Here is a 14,868-nt window from a genome sequence, read left to right as displayed (position 1 = left end):
TTTCACTAGTCGTGTCTTTTGCAGCTTCTAAAATAAGCTGAAAACTACTTACTCTAGGAGAATTTTTATTAAAAAGTACATAAGTGCTGATAACGAGTGACGTAAGACTTCCTCGGACAGATTTCCTGGCTCAGTACTGGATGAAGCGACGCACATTTCTTATAATTTGAGGTGTTTATTTTCAATCTAAGTGCTGAATGTTGTTGTTTTTAACAGACAATCTCAAAGAGGTCAATTAAAAGGCACTTGAATTTTTTTTCCTCCCTCATTTAAAATATACAATAGCTGCCTTTAACCGTTTTACTTCTGTGTTTCGCTGCCGGACGATCCCAGTCCGAGCGAGAACGTCGATAAATTAACCACAAAGACAGAAACAGGAAAGAGGAAGAGGACGGACATTTTGTTGTGGAACATATGAATAAAGGGGTCCCACTCTAACAATCAGTGTCTTACGGAGAAACTGATCAGCATCCTGGTCTTAAATGTTCAGATATAGTTTCATCCAGTCCTGGTTTAAAAGAAAATCTTAAGGCAGTGAGTAATCTGCTTTGCTTTTGCTCTCAGTCATGAAAAAATATTGCTAATTTAAGCCATAATAATGAGTTTATGATCCGATATCTAAAAAAATCTGGAGCATCCGGTCTGTTAAAAGTACTAAAGTCATCTAAATTTGTGCAAATTTTTTAATGAAACACACTAATAAAGCTGTTACTGTCCTGTCAGATGAAGGATTTGTTATTCATTTTCTCTTCGCTATGCTTTGGCAAGTCCCAACACTTTAAAGGAATAGTGCAAATAATCTGAATAGTTGGCTTGGTGAAGTTAAGGCATGTTTAACTTTGGTTTCGGTCATCAACTTTTTTTTGCTAATATTCTCGGTGGAAATGTTTTTAAAATGTCAACAGACTGTCCCTTTAAAGTTTTTAAACAGCTCTGTCAGTTTAAGGCACCGTCTGTATTTTCTCTCCACTACAACAGGAAAACAACAACATAGAAATATTAAAGAAAAGAAAACTTAAAGAAGAAAAAAAAACTGGCTCAATGACAAAAAAATATCTGTCTGAATGCTTTTAAAATATATAAAAAAAGCACTAACAAAGCAGCTGTTTCCACTGAATGATCTTGTGTTTGAATCATCTGTTAGGATGATGCTGTGACGCTGTGCGTTTTTTTTTATATATATATATATATATATACCCTGTCTGCAAAGCAAATCTCCCTCTCTGGGACAGTAAAGAGTTGAAATGAACTTGCATTTGTCAAAAGACAAGAACAGCAAAAAGAAAAAACAAAAGTAGATATATTTTATCCTTCTCAGCGCTTAAAATAGAAGATTTAAAATCCCAGACTTTAAGGGAAGAGGGTGGCGTGTTTGTGCGTCAAAGGCGGCGGAGGATTAACAGGATGTTGTCTCAAGTGTTCTTCCTTTTACCTTTCGTTCAGGTCCGGGACGGTCTCGTCCGCCGTGTGCGACACAGCTGTGGACGCTTCCCGCTGAAAGCTGAAGCGGCTTTTATTAGAGGTGAGGAGGTTAACCAGGCGTGCGTTTACCAAACCACCCACTCCGTCCTCATCCCTTCAAGTGTTTTCTCTTCTAAAACAACCTGTTTAAAATCTTGTCCTATACACAAATCCTGGTTGCAAGCAGAGGGGTAAAAAAACAAGCAGCCAGCTAACGTATAACACTGTAATGTGCGTAAGCTGGATGTTAAAAATATGATCGTTCACATGCGACGTTATCTAAAAAACACTGTGAAGTCTTTTCTGTTCTGTGCTGTTAAAAATCCACAACCCCTCTTCTCCCTGAAATCTATTTCACTCTCTCTCTCTCTTTCTCTAACGAGAAAGCGGTCCTGCAAGTGTAATTGCAGTGGCTGAAGAAGAAGAAGAAGTAACTTCAGTATTTTTCAACCTGGACCCTATTTTCTCATGTTTTTGTGTCTATGTGACTAATTGGGACACATGTTTTTAAACTGGCCCAGTATTAAGCGAGCGCACTGCAGTCGGCGGCAGTGAAACAGGGCTGTAAAGTAATCCTTGCGGGGAATTGCTTGTTTTTGCCACTGACAGGCTGACATTGTTATTGCAAGGTTCTCATAACATTTTGGTAAGTGTCCCTCCAGAGACGGACCTTTTTTTAAAGAGTAAAACAGCTGTTATGCCGCTCTCATCAAAGCCACCAGACTCCACTGATAAAAAACATAAACGAACAAACAAAGTAACGAACGAAGCAGCGGCAGACCAGCCACTCCTGTGTTCAGTGAGCTAAAATTACAGTTTTTATCAATGGAGTCTGGTGGCTTTGACGAGAGCAATATAGCGACAAAAAGGATCCTACTCTGACTGAACCTGTACTTTGACGTGGGCCTGTAAGGATTACGTTGCAGCCACTTTTTAATAGGGGTGGGAATCACCAGAGGCCCCACGTTTCAATATTATCACGATACTTATGTCGCAATACGCTATTATTGCCATTTTAAACATATTGCAATTTATTGCAATATTTGATCTTTTTCCCAACTTCAAATTGTGTCCACAAAGGGAAAATTCTTTTTCTAGTGGACTGAAAAAGCTATTTTATTAGTGCCAAAAAACAAACTTCTCATGAACAATTTATATAATAAAAGATCGATAGTTGACGTCCGTGTTACGATACGATATTGCCTTGCAAAATATTGCGATACTATGCTGTATCTTACTTATCTCGCTTGACACTGGACCAATTTCCAAAAATGATGTCCCACTTCATCACACAGACACAAAACCGAAGGATAATAAGGTCCAGGTTGAAAAATATCTGAGTTACTTTGTTGGAAGTGTTTTCATACAGAATGAGTTGTTTTTACTAGAGAAAAGATTTAAAGGATGAGGACTAAGGGAGTCGGTTAACTACCAAACCTCCGATAAACAGCAGCACACAGCCGCTAAACTGAACCTTACCACAGGGAGCATCGGGGACCGCCTCTCACGTAGTGGATGAGATCGCTTTGAGTCCCATACATCTAAACATTCCCACCTATAAACAGATGACAAATAATTCGGACATACTGGAGACCTTCTGCTCACGCTACTTGTGTGATGCTATAGAGGAGGGCAGTACGTTGGCTTGTTTGTGTTTTCTCAAACTTGATTTTGGTCATCTGTTATCCTTTTGTTGTTTTGGTACAATCCAACCAGCTCCAAAGAGGGATTCAAACCAAACTCCTTCCCTTCCTCGAACAAAGAGCAAGCCATCCAGTACAAAACACTCAAAGCTTTCATCCGAATGAGAAAATTAGTTTTGTTTCCTCGTTCTTCTCGAGCACATTTCTGTTTCAGTCTCCTCCTGTCTGTCCGAGTTGGGATCCTCTGCCGTCCAGAAGTCAAAGCAGCAGATTTCTATTTGTTCTCTGAGTAGTAAGCGTTCCCATTGGTCAGCGAGGAGAAGTGGAAACTACCGTTCCCGAGGACTGGACGGCTGTTGATCTGTGAACGAGAAAAGGCCGGTGACAGTTTAGGTCTAACTTTACAAAGGTTTATTTCTTTTACCCATCATGCACATAAAGTCACAAAGACCCGAGAGCAATTTAGCTTCTCCAATCGACTTGAATTTGAGAGGAAACCAGGAAAATGTGTGAAAAAATCGAACTAAAAGATTAAATGTGAGGGAGATAACTTGTGCTCTACGCTGTAAATCATTACAGCCCCAATTAGTTATGTCCACATCTTCTTTTTAACTCAAAGATCACTGATAATAGGGATGGGTATCGCTATCGAGTAGAATATATAATACTTTTTGTAACCGGATCGCGGCAAAAAATGTCTATTTGTACGGTTTTGCTTGCAGCGAAACACGCAAGCAACATACGTGATTTTAACAGCCCCTCACCTTCGGCTGCATGTTCGTCACTGTGCCAAGTTTATCACCACATTTAACACTTCTCTGTACATTTTTATTTGCTGTTCACATCACTTCACATCGAATTAAACACTTTGCTGGCGCAGCAGCGATCAGCTGATTTTACTGATGGAGCCTCAGGCTGCGGCTGCGGCTGCTTCGGGTGCAGTTGGTTTGATCGGCTGGACGTGCAGCCTCTCTTTCCTCTGGAGTCTTTTCTGTAGTTTAGTGACTTGTTATAACAGACTGCTTTCTCGTTTTATACTTGTGACTGTCGTCTTTTCACAGGAAAAATCACTTGAGGAGATCTTTCAATTCAGTTTATTGATCGAAAGTTAACCAAATAATCTGGTCGTAAATACCGTACTCATACCAACTCATTTATTCACTAAACTATTTCTCTCCTCTCTCATTCAAATATGAAATAACTCCCAAGCTGTAGTCTTTCCCCTTATAATACTACCAGTGAGGATGAACTAATTAGGATGAGGAGCGATCTGATACAGTTTCCCCGTACTTTTTATGTGGCAGTTATTTGAAACAAGAAAAATAAAATACATCACCTTGCTTGTCCATAAAAACTTCAACAGGTGACATTTTATGAAAGGTATCGAATGAAGTACTCTATTGGTGTCGGTATCACTTTGGGTACAGGTTTTGGTACTGGCATCGTAAAATTTAAAACCCCAGCCCTAACTCATAAGCTTTGGATTTTGAACTCAAGAGTTTTTCGAAAGTTAAACTTGCATCAATTCATTGTGTTGACAATTTGAGGCTTTTATCAGATATGTATGTGTTGATTGGAACTTTTCAGTTGAAAAAAAAGGCGAGTGTGCGGGGTTGGGAGCAAGAGAAATAAAATAGTTGCTGCGTGTTTTGTTTGAGAGAAACTGTCTTCTTTAAACCATGGCAAAGCTGAAACATGGACATAATGAACTAATCATACACTGCAGATTAGTCATGTATGCAAATTACAACTAGAAACGACTAGTGCCACCGGTGGAGGGGGTACATATATATATATATATATGTACAGTGAGGAAAATAAGTATTTGAACACCCTGCTATTTTGCAAGTTCTCCCACTTAGAAATCATGGAAGGGTCTGAAATTGTCATCGTAGGTGCATGTCCACTGTGAGAGACATAATCTAAAAAAAATAATCCAGAAATCACAATGTATGATTTTTTAACTATTTATTTGTATGATACAGCTGCAAATAAGTATTTGAACACCTGTCTATCAGCTAGAATTCTGACTCTCAAAGACCTGTTAGTCTGTCTTCAAAACGTCCACCTCCACTCCATTTATTATCCTAAATTAGATGCACCTGTTTGAGGTCGTTCAACACTAACACAAACATTTGATAAGCATATGCTAAAATAAGTTGTTAAAGAAATCGTGACCAACAGCGGAAAATACAGATATATTTTTATAACAAAACAAACTTGTCTTGTTTTCTACTATGTTTTTGACTATTTCCGGATAGCTACACATTATATGTATTTCACTAACCATTTTTACTAACCATAGAGAAATAAACTGAAACCAGTAGGTAAAGAAGGTGTTGTTTGTTACCTGCGTCTGTTCACTGAAGTTTAGGTACTGCTGCTGTTGCACCATCATACCGTCTGGGTCGAGACCAGCGGCCATTTGGCAGGACAGCGCTGCTTCACCGGGATTCAAGATCGCCGTCATCCCCGGCACAGATCCAGCTCTGGGAAGACCCTGATAGAAACAGGAGGTCTTCGTGGGAATCTGGTTGCTGACGGGGTTCGGTCTCTTGCAGGCGGGGTGCACTCCATTTACAGCGACCGAAGGGGGGGTATTTCTGAACATGCAACTGGTCGGAGGCAGCTCCATGTTCTGCTGAACAGGGAATTGTACATTTAAAGTCTCTGGAGTCCTGACCACTGGCCTGATGTTCTGGGCCGGAACAGGATTCCTTTGAAACCCTGGCATTTGTGTGAGGCAGGCGCCCATCGGCTGTTGCTGCTGCTCCAGCGGCCAGGACTGCCTCTGATTCTCGCTGTTTTGTGTTTGAAGTGTGAAGTGGCCCTGCAGGCAGCCGGGCGAGGAAGGATCTGCGGTGAACCCTGGCTCGTTTGAAATATTTTGGGTGTATGTTTCCATAAAGTTCTTAACTTGGCTTGAGTTGGGGCCCGAGGAGTTCCACTGGTTGCCCTGATGGTTGAATACGGGATTTGCTCTTTGGTCCTGGAGGCAGACCGGTAGGTTGGGCGTGTTCATCTGCAGGTGGTTCTGCATCGGTTGAGCCATTTGGTTAGAGTGAATCTGATTGGTTGAAGTTTGCCTGCAGGAGAATGCTCCGAGATTGTTGTCCTTGGCAGAGACTTGTAAGGTTCTCAGCTGGTTCTGTGTTTGAGCGCAGGAGTCCACCAAGGCGGGGTTGAAGGTAGCTGGAGCACCAATGTTGCCTGTGGTGCTCAGTTGAAGACCAACGGACGTCTGGTGAAGGGCTGGACCGTTTAAACCAGAAGGACTTAACTGGGGAAGATCCATGTGGGTTAGTTTCATGATCCCCGGGCCCGGAGCCGGGTGTCCGGCTATCATCTGCCCTATGTTTGGTATCAACTGGTTATGGGGCTCCAGAGGCCAGCCGAAGTTCTGCTCCTCACACTGGTCAGGATTCTGGTTGTGGAGGTCCAACGTAGAGAGACAGGGTGGTATGTCATCCAGCTGATCCGGCAACTTGAGCCCGCCCTCCCTCCGGAGCTGATCCTCTACGTAAGTCAGGATGTCATTGTTGAGAATGTCGTTCAGGTCTTCGCTCATCTCGCAGCTGTTGGTGCTCATCTTCAGCAGGGTACTCTCCCAGCTCTTGAGCTCGTCGGGCTCCACGTCCAGGGCGTCGGCGAGGTTGTCGTCCCCGAGGATCTGCTGCAGGGTGTCCATCATGTCCTGAACTGTGGCCTCGGACTTTACCAGGCCTCCCACAACGGGTTTGGGTGTGGGGTCCAGCCAGACATCTCCAGGAACGCTGACTGTAGCGTGGCTGTCCTTGAAGGCGACGTCGTTGAGGGTGCTGAGGTTGTTGTTGTGTTCGCAGTAGACGGACTGGTCCTGGTTCATCATGATGCCCAGTATGGAGTTGGGGCTGACGGAGCAGCTGTCCATCTTTCTCTGCTTGGGGGCGGAGCACGGGTCGGCAACGTCGATGGTCGGAGCTACATCGTACAGCAACGCCTCTCCGGTGGCAAAGTTGAAAGGCAACTGCAGCCGACGGAGGCGCAGTTGTTCTTCCCCTTCTTCATTTCTGTAACAAAAGAAACAAATAAAGTTATATAGCAGATATAAGTGTTTATTAATCTATGTTTCTGTAACTCAGCCAAGTGGAGGCTTCTAAATAAACAGATATTGATAATAATAATAGAAGTTATACTTGTTGACAAATACTGTGCATTATTAACCCTTAAAAGTATCTTAACATCTGCTTCCAACCTTTTATTAAATGTCTAAATCGTGTTTTTAAATGCAAATTAGGGAGTTGAATGTTACTATTTCAATTAAAATAATAATAATAATAACCTGACCATAATTTATTATTTTGGATAAATCAAAATAATAATAATCAATCAAAACAAATAATTGATTATTTAATCACTGACCAACAAAGCGACTAATTTCTTTATTCCATAGCACTTTACATAAAAGTGAATGATAAAAAAATAATAATAATCCGGATATTTACAAGAAATAAAAATAATAGATTATTTTATTGACTAATAGTTGGTGGCACATGTTTTGCTATTAAACCCACGCTGTTAACTTACGTCAGAGCTCTCTGCCGCGCAATGATGAAGTCCGGTCTCCCTCCTTTAAAGACCAGCCTGGCGTTGGCCTGGACCCAGACCCACGTTCCGGTTTTGGTCAGCAGCCTGAAGACGGTGAAACCACTTTCTCCTGTTTTTATCACTGGAGACACAAACAGAGGCATAAATATTTATGTATTATCCATTTATGTTTTAAGCTTCATGTTTAGACAGCAGCAGGTTCAACAAGAGAGAGAGAGAGAGAGGAAGAAATCTGTTCCGCCTTCACTGAAATAGTTTTATTTTATATAAACTGTATATCTCAATCTTCATCTCTTATGCACAGAGAAAATAAAATCAGTTGAATAATTTCTTTTTGAAGTCGACCTCTTATTTAGGTCAAAGATGTCAAACATTATGACAGATGGCCAACGCGACGTCTTTAAACTGCTCGTTTGCACCCTAAAGATTAAATTTTTAATACGAAACAGAGACAAGTATCAAATTGTTACATTTAATGTGCAAGTATTTGGGCTTTTTACTACATAAATTACTTAAAATTAAAATAAAGAGGTTAGAAAACGCCTTCTTTTTATAATAACATGACCATCAGTTTCTCTCCATGTGTTGAATGCAGAATTCACTCTCTAACACCTCTGGTGGACAAACTATGCAGCAATAATACAATAATATATTGATGAAGGATTTTTTAATTGTATCTGCAATTAGCTCATATCGGCTGATAATATTGGCTCGCTGACTCATCAGTCGGGAACTACTGATGTCAGAATTATTGAAAATGTCTAAATGAAGTCACCCATGTCTAAATAACAAATAATCCATCACTTGAACAGCTTGACGCTTTTTATTCCGTGGCTGAAAAGGGCCGTCTGACTTACTTCTGATGTGGTTGTCGGCGCAGTACATCATGTCTGCAGCGTGGATGAAGTTGTAGCCCGAACCTTTCATGCAGAGCTCGATTTCGTTGTAACCCAGAACCACCTTCCCCCTGTAGAGGAGGGAAAAAAAGTTAAGAAAAACAGATTAAACATCTGAACGAATGTTCAAGACGCCACTTGATGACGATCTGTTCCCAGATGTCTTCCGCTGTACTCTTGTAGATATTTGTAAGATTTAGGTTAATTTTTGTTTTTGAAAAAGAAATTATCTAAATGTTTAGCAAGATTTTAAAGCATTACTTTATGATTTGTACTTTCAATAACTCTTATTTGCCCGTTTCTCGTCTTGCTTTGTATGCGTTGTTTTTGTATGCTGGTTCATCTGTCTCAGGTCTGAAAAATAGATCTTAATGAGACTTTAATTTGTGAGTATTTAATTTGTATTTTTTTCTCTCTAGAGAAGCCAGATAGTTCCAGAAATGTAGAGAAAATACTTTTGATTTCAAGTCTGTTTACAGCTCGTCCACCATTGATGCCAAAACCAGCTTGTTTACAGTCGACACGTGTTGTGTTGTGTTGTGCAGGTTTGTTTCATTACATTAGCAGAGGATACAAACAGCCTTTGTGTGCGTGTACCTGGTGTCGATGCCCATGGGAGTGAAGTCCAGTTTGTGTTTGGTCTGGAAGATGAGCGTCTTGGTGCGGATCTCCAGGATGGATGGCGGCTGCATCGGCGTGGCGATGGAGAACAGAGCGGGCTGCGGCGGAACCAACGTCCCGTCTTCAGACAGCCGGTTCTGACCGTGGACGAACTTCAGGCGGCCGTGGAAGTTCAGAGCCTGGAGACAAACAATCTTTGACGTCACTCTGTGAGCATTTCAGGTCCCAAAAAGTTAGTCTGGTATATTGCTGTAGTCTATCTTCATGAGCATAAGCAGAATAAAAGGATTTAAAAGTATTTTCTTTTATTTTAGTCCAGAAGATGAACCTATTAGAACAAATAAAGATGCTTTTGTTGTATCAATATAAGATGGATTGTAAATGGCAGCTGATCAGGCTGATTGAGACGTGACCTGTGTTTCAAACCTCACATCCTCTGAAGACGTCTAATCAAGGAGTTTCACTCTGTCTCTCTGTGATATATTTAGCGGACTAGAATCTGCTCTCGATGTCTTGTTTTCAACGCTGCGTGAAAGAGGGGAATCCGGGGAAAATGTTAAACTTGTGAAAGTTGCCTGAATCTCACATTTTTAGGCTGTAAGTGGAAATAAGTCCAGTTTTAAAAGTTAAATTCACACACTGTGAAACATGTTTTAAAGTCCTCAGTACAGATAGGACAGTATTAAAGGACCTTTAAAGATTTAAGGATTTGGAAACACTTGACAATAAAGATCAAATGTCATCATGCCTCATCGCAACCACACTGTGAAAACAATAAGACGCTAACTTCGGTATTTTCCCTTTTGTTTTTGTGACTGATCAAGACAACGTTTTAGAAATTGTCCTGTCAAAGTACATCCACAAAAGTGCTTGTATTTGCTGCTGACAGGCTCAGATTGTTGTTAGATGTTGTTATTTTAAGTGTCTGACAACATTATAGAAAGGATCCCTGCAGAGATAGGCCTTTTTATCAAAGAGTAAGATCCTTGTTGCTATATCGCCACCAGACTTCATTGATAAAAATCATAATTTTACCTGGCAGAACACGGGAGTAGCTGGTCCACCGCAGCCTCAGTCTGTTAGTTTCTTTGTGTTATTACACGTCACACAACAACACAAACTAACGAATTGAGGCAGCAGTAGACCAGAGAAGTAAAATTACGTGTATTTTTAATGGAGTCTGGTGGATTTTAAGAGAGAGATGTAGCAACTGTTTCAGGTTAAACATCTTACTCTTTGAATAAACGTCTCTCTCTCGCTCTCTCTGCAGGGATCCTTTTCATAATGTTTTCAGACACTTGTAAGAACAATCTGAGCCTATGAAAAACAAGCACTTTAGTGGACAAACTTTGACGGGGCACAATTGCCAGCAATTGCAAGGATTTTGTTGCATCCCTGTTTCGCTGCTGCCGACTGCAGCGCGTTCGCTCAATACTGGACCAGTTTGAAAAACTGACGACAGGTTTAAAAATACCTAAGTTACTCTTTAAGTACAAACAGCAAAAAGTACTAAGTATCAAAGTGAAAGTACTCTTTTCATTTCACTGCTGCATTAATGTGGATGTTGAATTTTCCTGCTGTAGATTTTTAAAGCTGAGCTCATTTTGACTCTTCTATATCCTGTTGGGTATTTTAATCTGCAGCAATGCATCGTGGTCTAAAAGAGCATCATCTGCTTGTAGCGCTGCTGTCCAGTGAGAAAAAGCCTGTTTTCAGCTTTGTGCCGATCAGCTGATCAAAGGTGGGGTAAATAGTTTCCTCAGCTTAAGAAGGAGGAGGATTTTCTAAACCCTGGAACTTCTTTTTTACTGTTGAGTAATTCATCTTTCAAAACCCAGACAATCAGAGCTGCTGTGTTTTTGTATCTGTGTGTGTTTTACCAGGAAGCCAGAGGAGTTGTCGAGCAGGCAGCGGAAACGGCAGCAGAAGTTTCTCTCCAGGAAGGAGGAGTTCTCTGGAGGGATGGCCTGGGGGTCGTAGGTCACCACGTTGCTGCTGATCTCTGCAGAGCTCTGTTCACCTGCAGCGATTAAATGAAATATTTACCATATTATTCCATCTAATGTTGATTATTTGTGCTGCTGTCACTCTTCCTCTACAAATCTACTTGTGTTTGAATGTATTTATCTTTATTGTTAGTTTATATTTAGACTCGGTCCTTTGATATGATGTTCTTCTTCCTGTCTGCGTCAACTTGTTTTATTTCTCGTTCATTTTGTGCAGATGAAACGTGTGACACAGGTGTAGTGTGTGTGTTCATCTTTCTGTGTCGTTTGGATTATTTCATTTATCATAATTTCTTGTGTTTATGTTTTTGTTTTTGTTTAAATGCTTGTTAATATCCATGTTTCTGTGTTTGATGACCCACTTTAAAACAAGATAATGCATCTCAACGGGTTAAATTCTCAAATTAAATTTGAAATAATAATTAATATAAAAATAATAATAAATAAAAATAATAAAATAGCACAATGGTACAATAATTACAAACAATAACTAGGTTTTAGTCTTTATGTATGTGGCTTTCCTCGCCCCTCATTTATCAGTGTTCTCACAAACCCTTTTGTCTCATTACTATTTATTATTATTATTATTATTTTTTCTCTCTTTCTCTACGGAGTAAATGCAGGAACTGTATGCTGAACTGACAGGTGTGGACAAGGCCAATTAATTTGCTATAAGGGACTACAGGAATGGCGGTCCGCATGTATCTATTACGCATCTATTATGCTTTTTTATTTTTTCCTTGGGAAAGTATACAACAGGTACATCTGGGAAGAGAAAGGGTTTATTTTGTGGATTGTGTGTCTTTAATAAACATTTATACGATGTACTTCTATGTATCTTTATGTTCTGCTTGAAACAATAAAAACAAATAACTGCACTAGCATTTAGCTACAGAGTTATTCACACTGTATTTTAAAGGATAAGTTGCTGCTTCAGTGTTTCTCTGCAGGTCACTGGCTCTGTGTTTGCAGGCCTCGCTCAGGTGTAATGCATTGTGTGTGTGTGTGTGTGTGTGTATAATGACTTACTGGGACTCTCTGCGCTGCCATCTTGGTGGATGGTATTTGGGTTGAGAGCGAAGTGAAGCTGCCGTCTGAACAGAGCTCGGTCGTCTGTGTGGATCAACTCAAACACACTCTGATGGACAACGTCCGACTGAAAACACAGAAACAAATTTCCCTTTGTTGTATGAATGAAGTTGCAATTTACTGCAAACTGGCAGGATAATTATTAGTTATTAATTATTCGTAACAAAATATAATTTACAGGGTAAAAAACCCAGACTGTCGACTATATTTCCATCTCTCAAAGTCCAAACTTTAGACCATAATTGTATAAAATAAAACTTCATAAATCACTGACAAAAACATTTAATATATAGCTCTGAATAAATACTAATTAAATAATCCTTCTTGTCTTTTTTTCCAGGCCTTTAAAGCAAAGTTATCAAATGTTTGTTGCTCATTGGAACACAAGAAGATTTCAGGCTTATTAACTGTCTTTAATCATCAAATCATGTACAGCCTTAACCTTTTCTTCATCTACATCATCTTCACAAGCTTTTTGTGAGGTTTTAAGTGAGTTTTAAGTCAATTTATAAAATACTAATGATAATAATTCCTTCTTATCTTATGTGTTTTTATGTACGTAATACATTCTTTTCTAACGTGTTGTTGTCTTATAAGTCTAATCGTATGAAAAGTGCTGTATAAATAAACTTAAGTAATAACTTGACTTGATCTATGCTAATCTAAACTTCTCAGCAAACAATAATAAATACTGCCTGTCTCAGAATGTGAGAGGATAGAAATACATTGGAACAGTTTATTAATATTTATGAATGTCCTCTCCAAGCATCTCTATTTAAAGAGAGGTTTCCAGGCCGCTGATTCATCCTGTCCCATAAGCCGTTTGGCTGATCTCCAGGCCAGCATGGGTATATTAGCGTGGAGGATTTGGCTCCAGCGCACGTCTTGGCAGCAGAAACATAAATGTTGATGCTCAGGGTCATGTAGGACTTCCCACAGCAGAGATTTACTCTACGCTTCAAAAAAATAAAAAATAAAACACACGTTCATATTCATTGCGGAGTCATCGTGGACGTCCCTCCAGCTGACCTTTGATTCAGTTTAAGGTGCTGATATAGGACGGGACATACGTACGACAGGATGCAGTAGCACTTGTAGCAGCCTGAGTAGTAGCCTGCAGCACTGGAAGTACTAATAGTACTAGTAATCATAATCATAGTTAGGCAGCAGCAGTAGTACTACATGTTTTAGTAGCAGTATAGGTATTAATGAAAGTAAAAAGAGTTGTAGTAGCTGCTGTATAAATATTAATGGTAGTAGTGATCGTAATACGAGTTGTGCAGAAGCAGTACAAGTATTACAGTTTTTAACAACTGCTTACACGCAAAATCTTTTAAATTTCTCACTCAAAGACCAAAACCTCATCTCAAATCTGCAACACCAAGAGCTATATCTCATTTTTCAATTGCATAAAACACTTTTTTCAAAACACTACACACAATTCTCTGCCTAACCCTAACAGGAAGTGAGCTGCTTTCCTTTGCAGTAGATCTGTAAATAGGTCAAAGGTCAGATTACCTGTTTTAAACAATGGATGCCAACAGTGGACAGAGAGCAAGGGGAGGAGGAGGGAGGCGTCGAGGACAAGTTCGAGGATGAAGAGTTGGAATAGGAGGAGGACGAGTTCAGGGCCACACTTATTGATCATGTGATCAATGATCACCGTGAGAGAAGCCAAATTTGAGTCGCTTTACATTGGCATCCATAATTTGAACCTTCAGAAATTAGAACAGCTTGCAAGAATCTAATGGTTATTTCAGCAGTACGGTGTTGTAAAATAAGCATTACAGTATTTTTAGCAATAAAAGAAAAAATGATACTTTTGGTTTATACATGTTTCTGGTTTCCTTTTCTTGTACGCTGCTGTATACGACACTGCGCTACTGCTACAGCTGTAACGTTTAGCCAAATAAATATTTGCTGTTTCAACAACTGGTGTTTACAGAGCACTTTTCAGCACGTCTTGGCAGATTACTTTCACTCTGGAACATTGTATGGAAATGTACACATGAGCATGCAAAAAAGAGCTTTATATTTAGAACAACAGGGTGTAAAATGGTTTATCAAAGAACTTGAAAGAGTTGTAGCGGCAGCAGCATTAGTGCAAGTATTACTACTATTGCTGTAGCAGTAGTAGTACAGGTTTAAATAGTGCTAATGATAGTAAAAAGAGTTCTAGCTGCAGCAGAAGTAGTAGTACGATAATTGCTACTATTGCTAATGTTGCAGGAGTACTAGTACAAGTAGTAATAGTTTTATTGATAGTAAAAAAATACTAATAAGTAGTAGTAGCATGAGCTGCTGCAATCCTGGTCTGATCCCAACAGTTGTTGGAGGTATCTGGGTCCGGGCTCGGGTTTGTGTGACGGGCCCTCGATCGTGGTTTGGGCGTTTTGTTGGCTCCTCCAGTGTTTGTACTGGCAAGCTGCGTTCAGCACCGATGATGCAAGTTTAAACACACGCACGGTGTGAACAATGCTCTCAGACCGTGGCGTGGATGAACGCCTCTGACTTCACGCTGGAAACACAGAGACTGTGTAGAAAGAGCTGGAGGTGCTGAGAGAA

General features: G+C 40.1%; 1 protein-coding gene across 1 annotated transcript in view; it reads right to left on the bottom strand.

Moving 5' to 3' along the window:
- LOC123973541 (aryl hydrocarbon receptor-like) overlaps positions 1 to 14,868 on the bottom strand; it is a 60,434-nt gene continuing 45,566 nt past the window's right edge. The window contains exons 5-11 of the mRNA XM_046053673.1: positions 12,244 to 12,370; positions 11,089 to 11,228; positions 9,185 to 9,387; positions 8,549 to 8,658; positions 7,671 to 7,812; positions 5,455 to 7,153; positions 1 to 3,465 (exon numbers count right to left, since the gene is read on the bottom strand). Of these exons, the coding sequence (XP_045909629.1) occupies positions 3,379 to 3,465; positions 5,455 to 7,153; positions 7,671 to 7,812; positions 8,549 to 8,658; positions 9,185 to 9,387; positions 11,089 to 11,228; positions 12,244 to 12,370 (2,508 nt within the window). The 3' untranslated portion in view covers positions 1 to 3,378. The remainder of the gene's footprint in view (positions 3,466 to 5,454; positions 7,154 to 7,670; positions 7,813 to 8,548; positions 8,659 to 9,184; positions 9,388 to 11,088; positions 11,229 to 12,243; positions 12,371 to 14,868) is intronic.

This window comes from Micropterus dolomieu, linkage group LG01, assembly GCF_021292245.1.
Source record: "Micropterus dolomieu isolate WLL.071019.BEF.003 ecotype Adirondacks linkage group LG01, ASM2129224v1, whole genome shotgun sequence".
Classification (NCBI taxonomy): domain Eukaryota; kingdom Metazoa; phylum Chordata; class Actinopteri; order Centrarchiformes; family Centrarchidae; genus Micropterus; species Micropterus dolomieu.
Note: the sequence above shows the minus strand (reverse complement) of the source record. Positions and strands in the feature narration are given on the sequence as shown.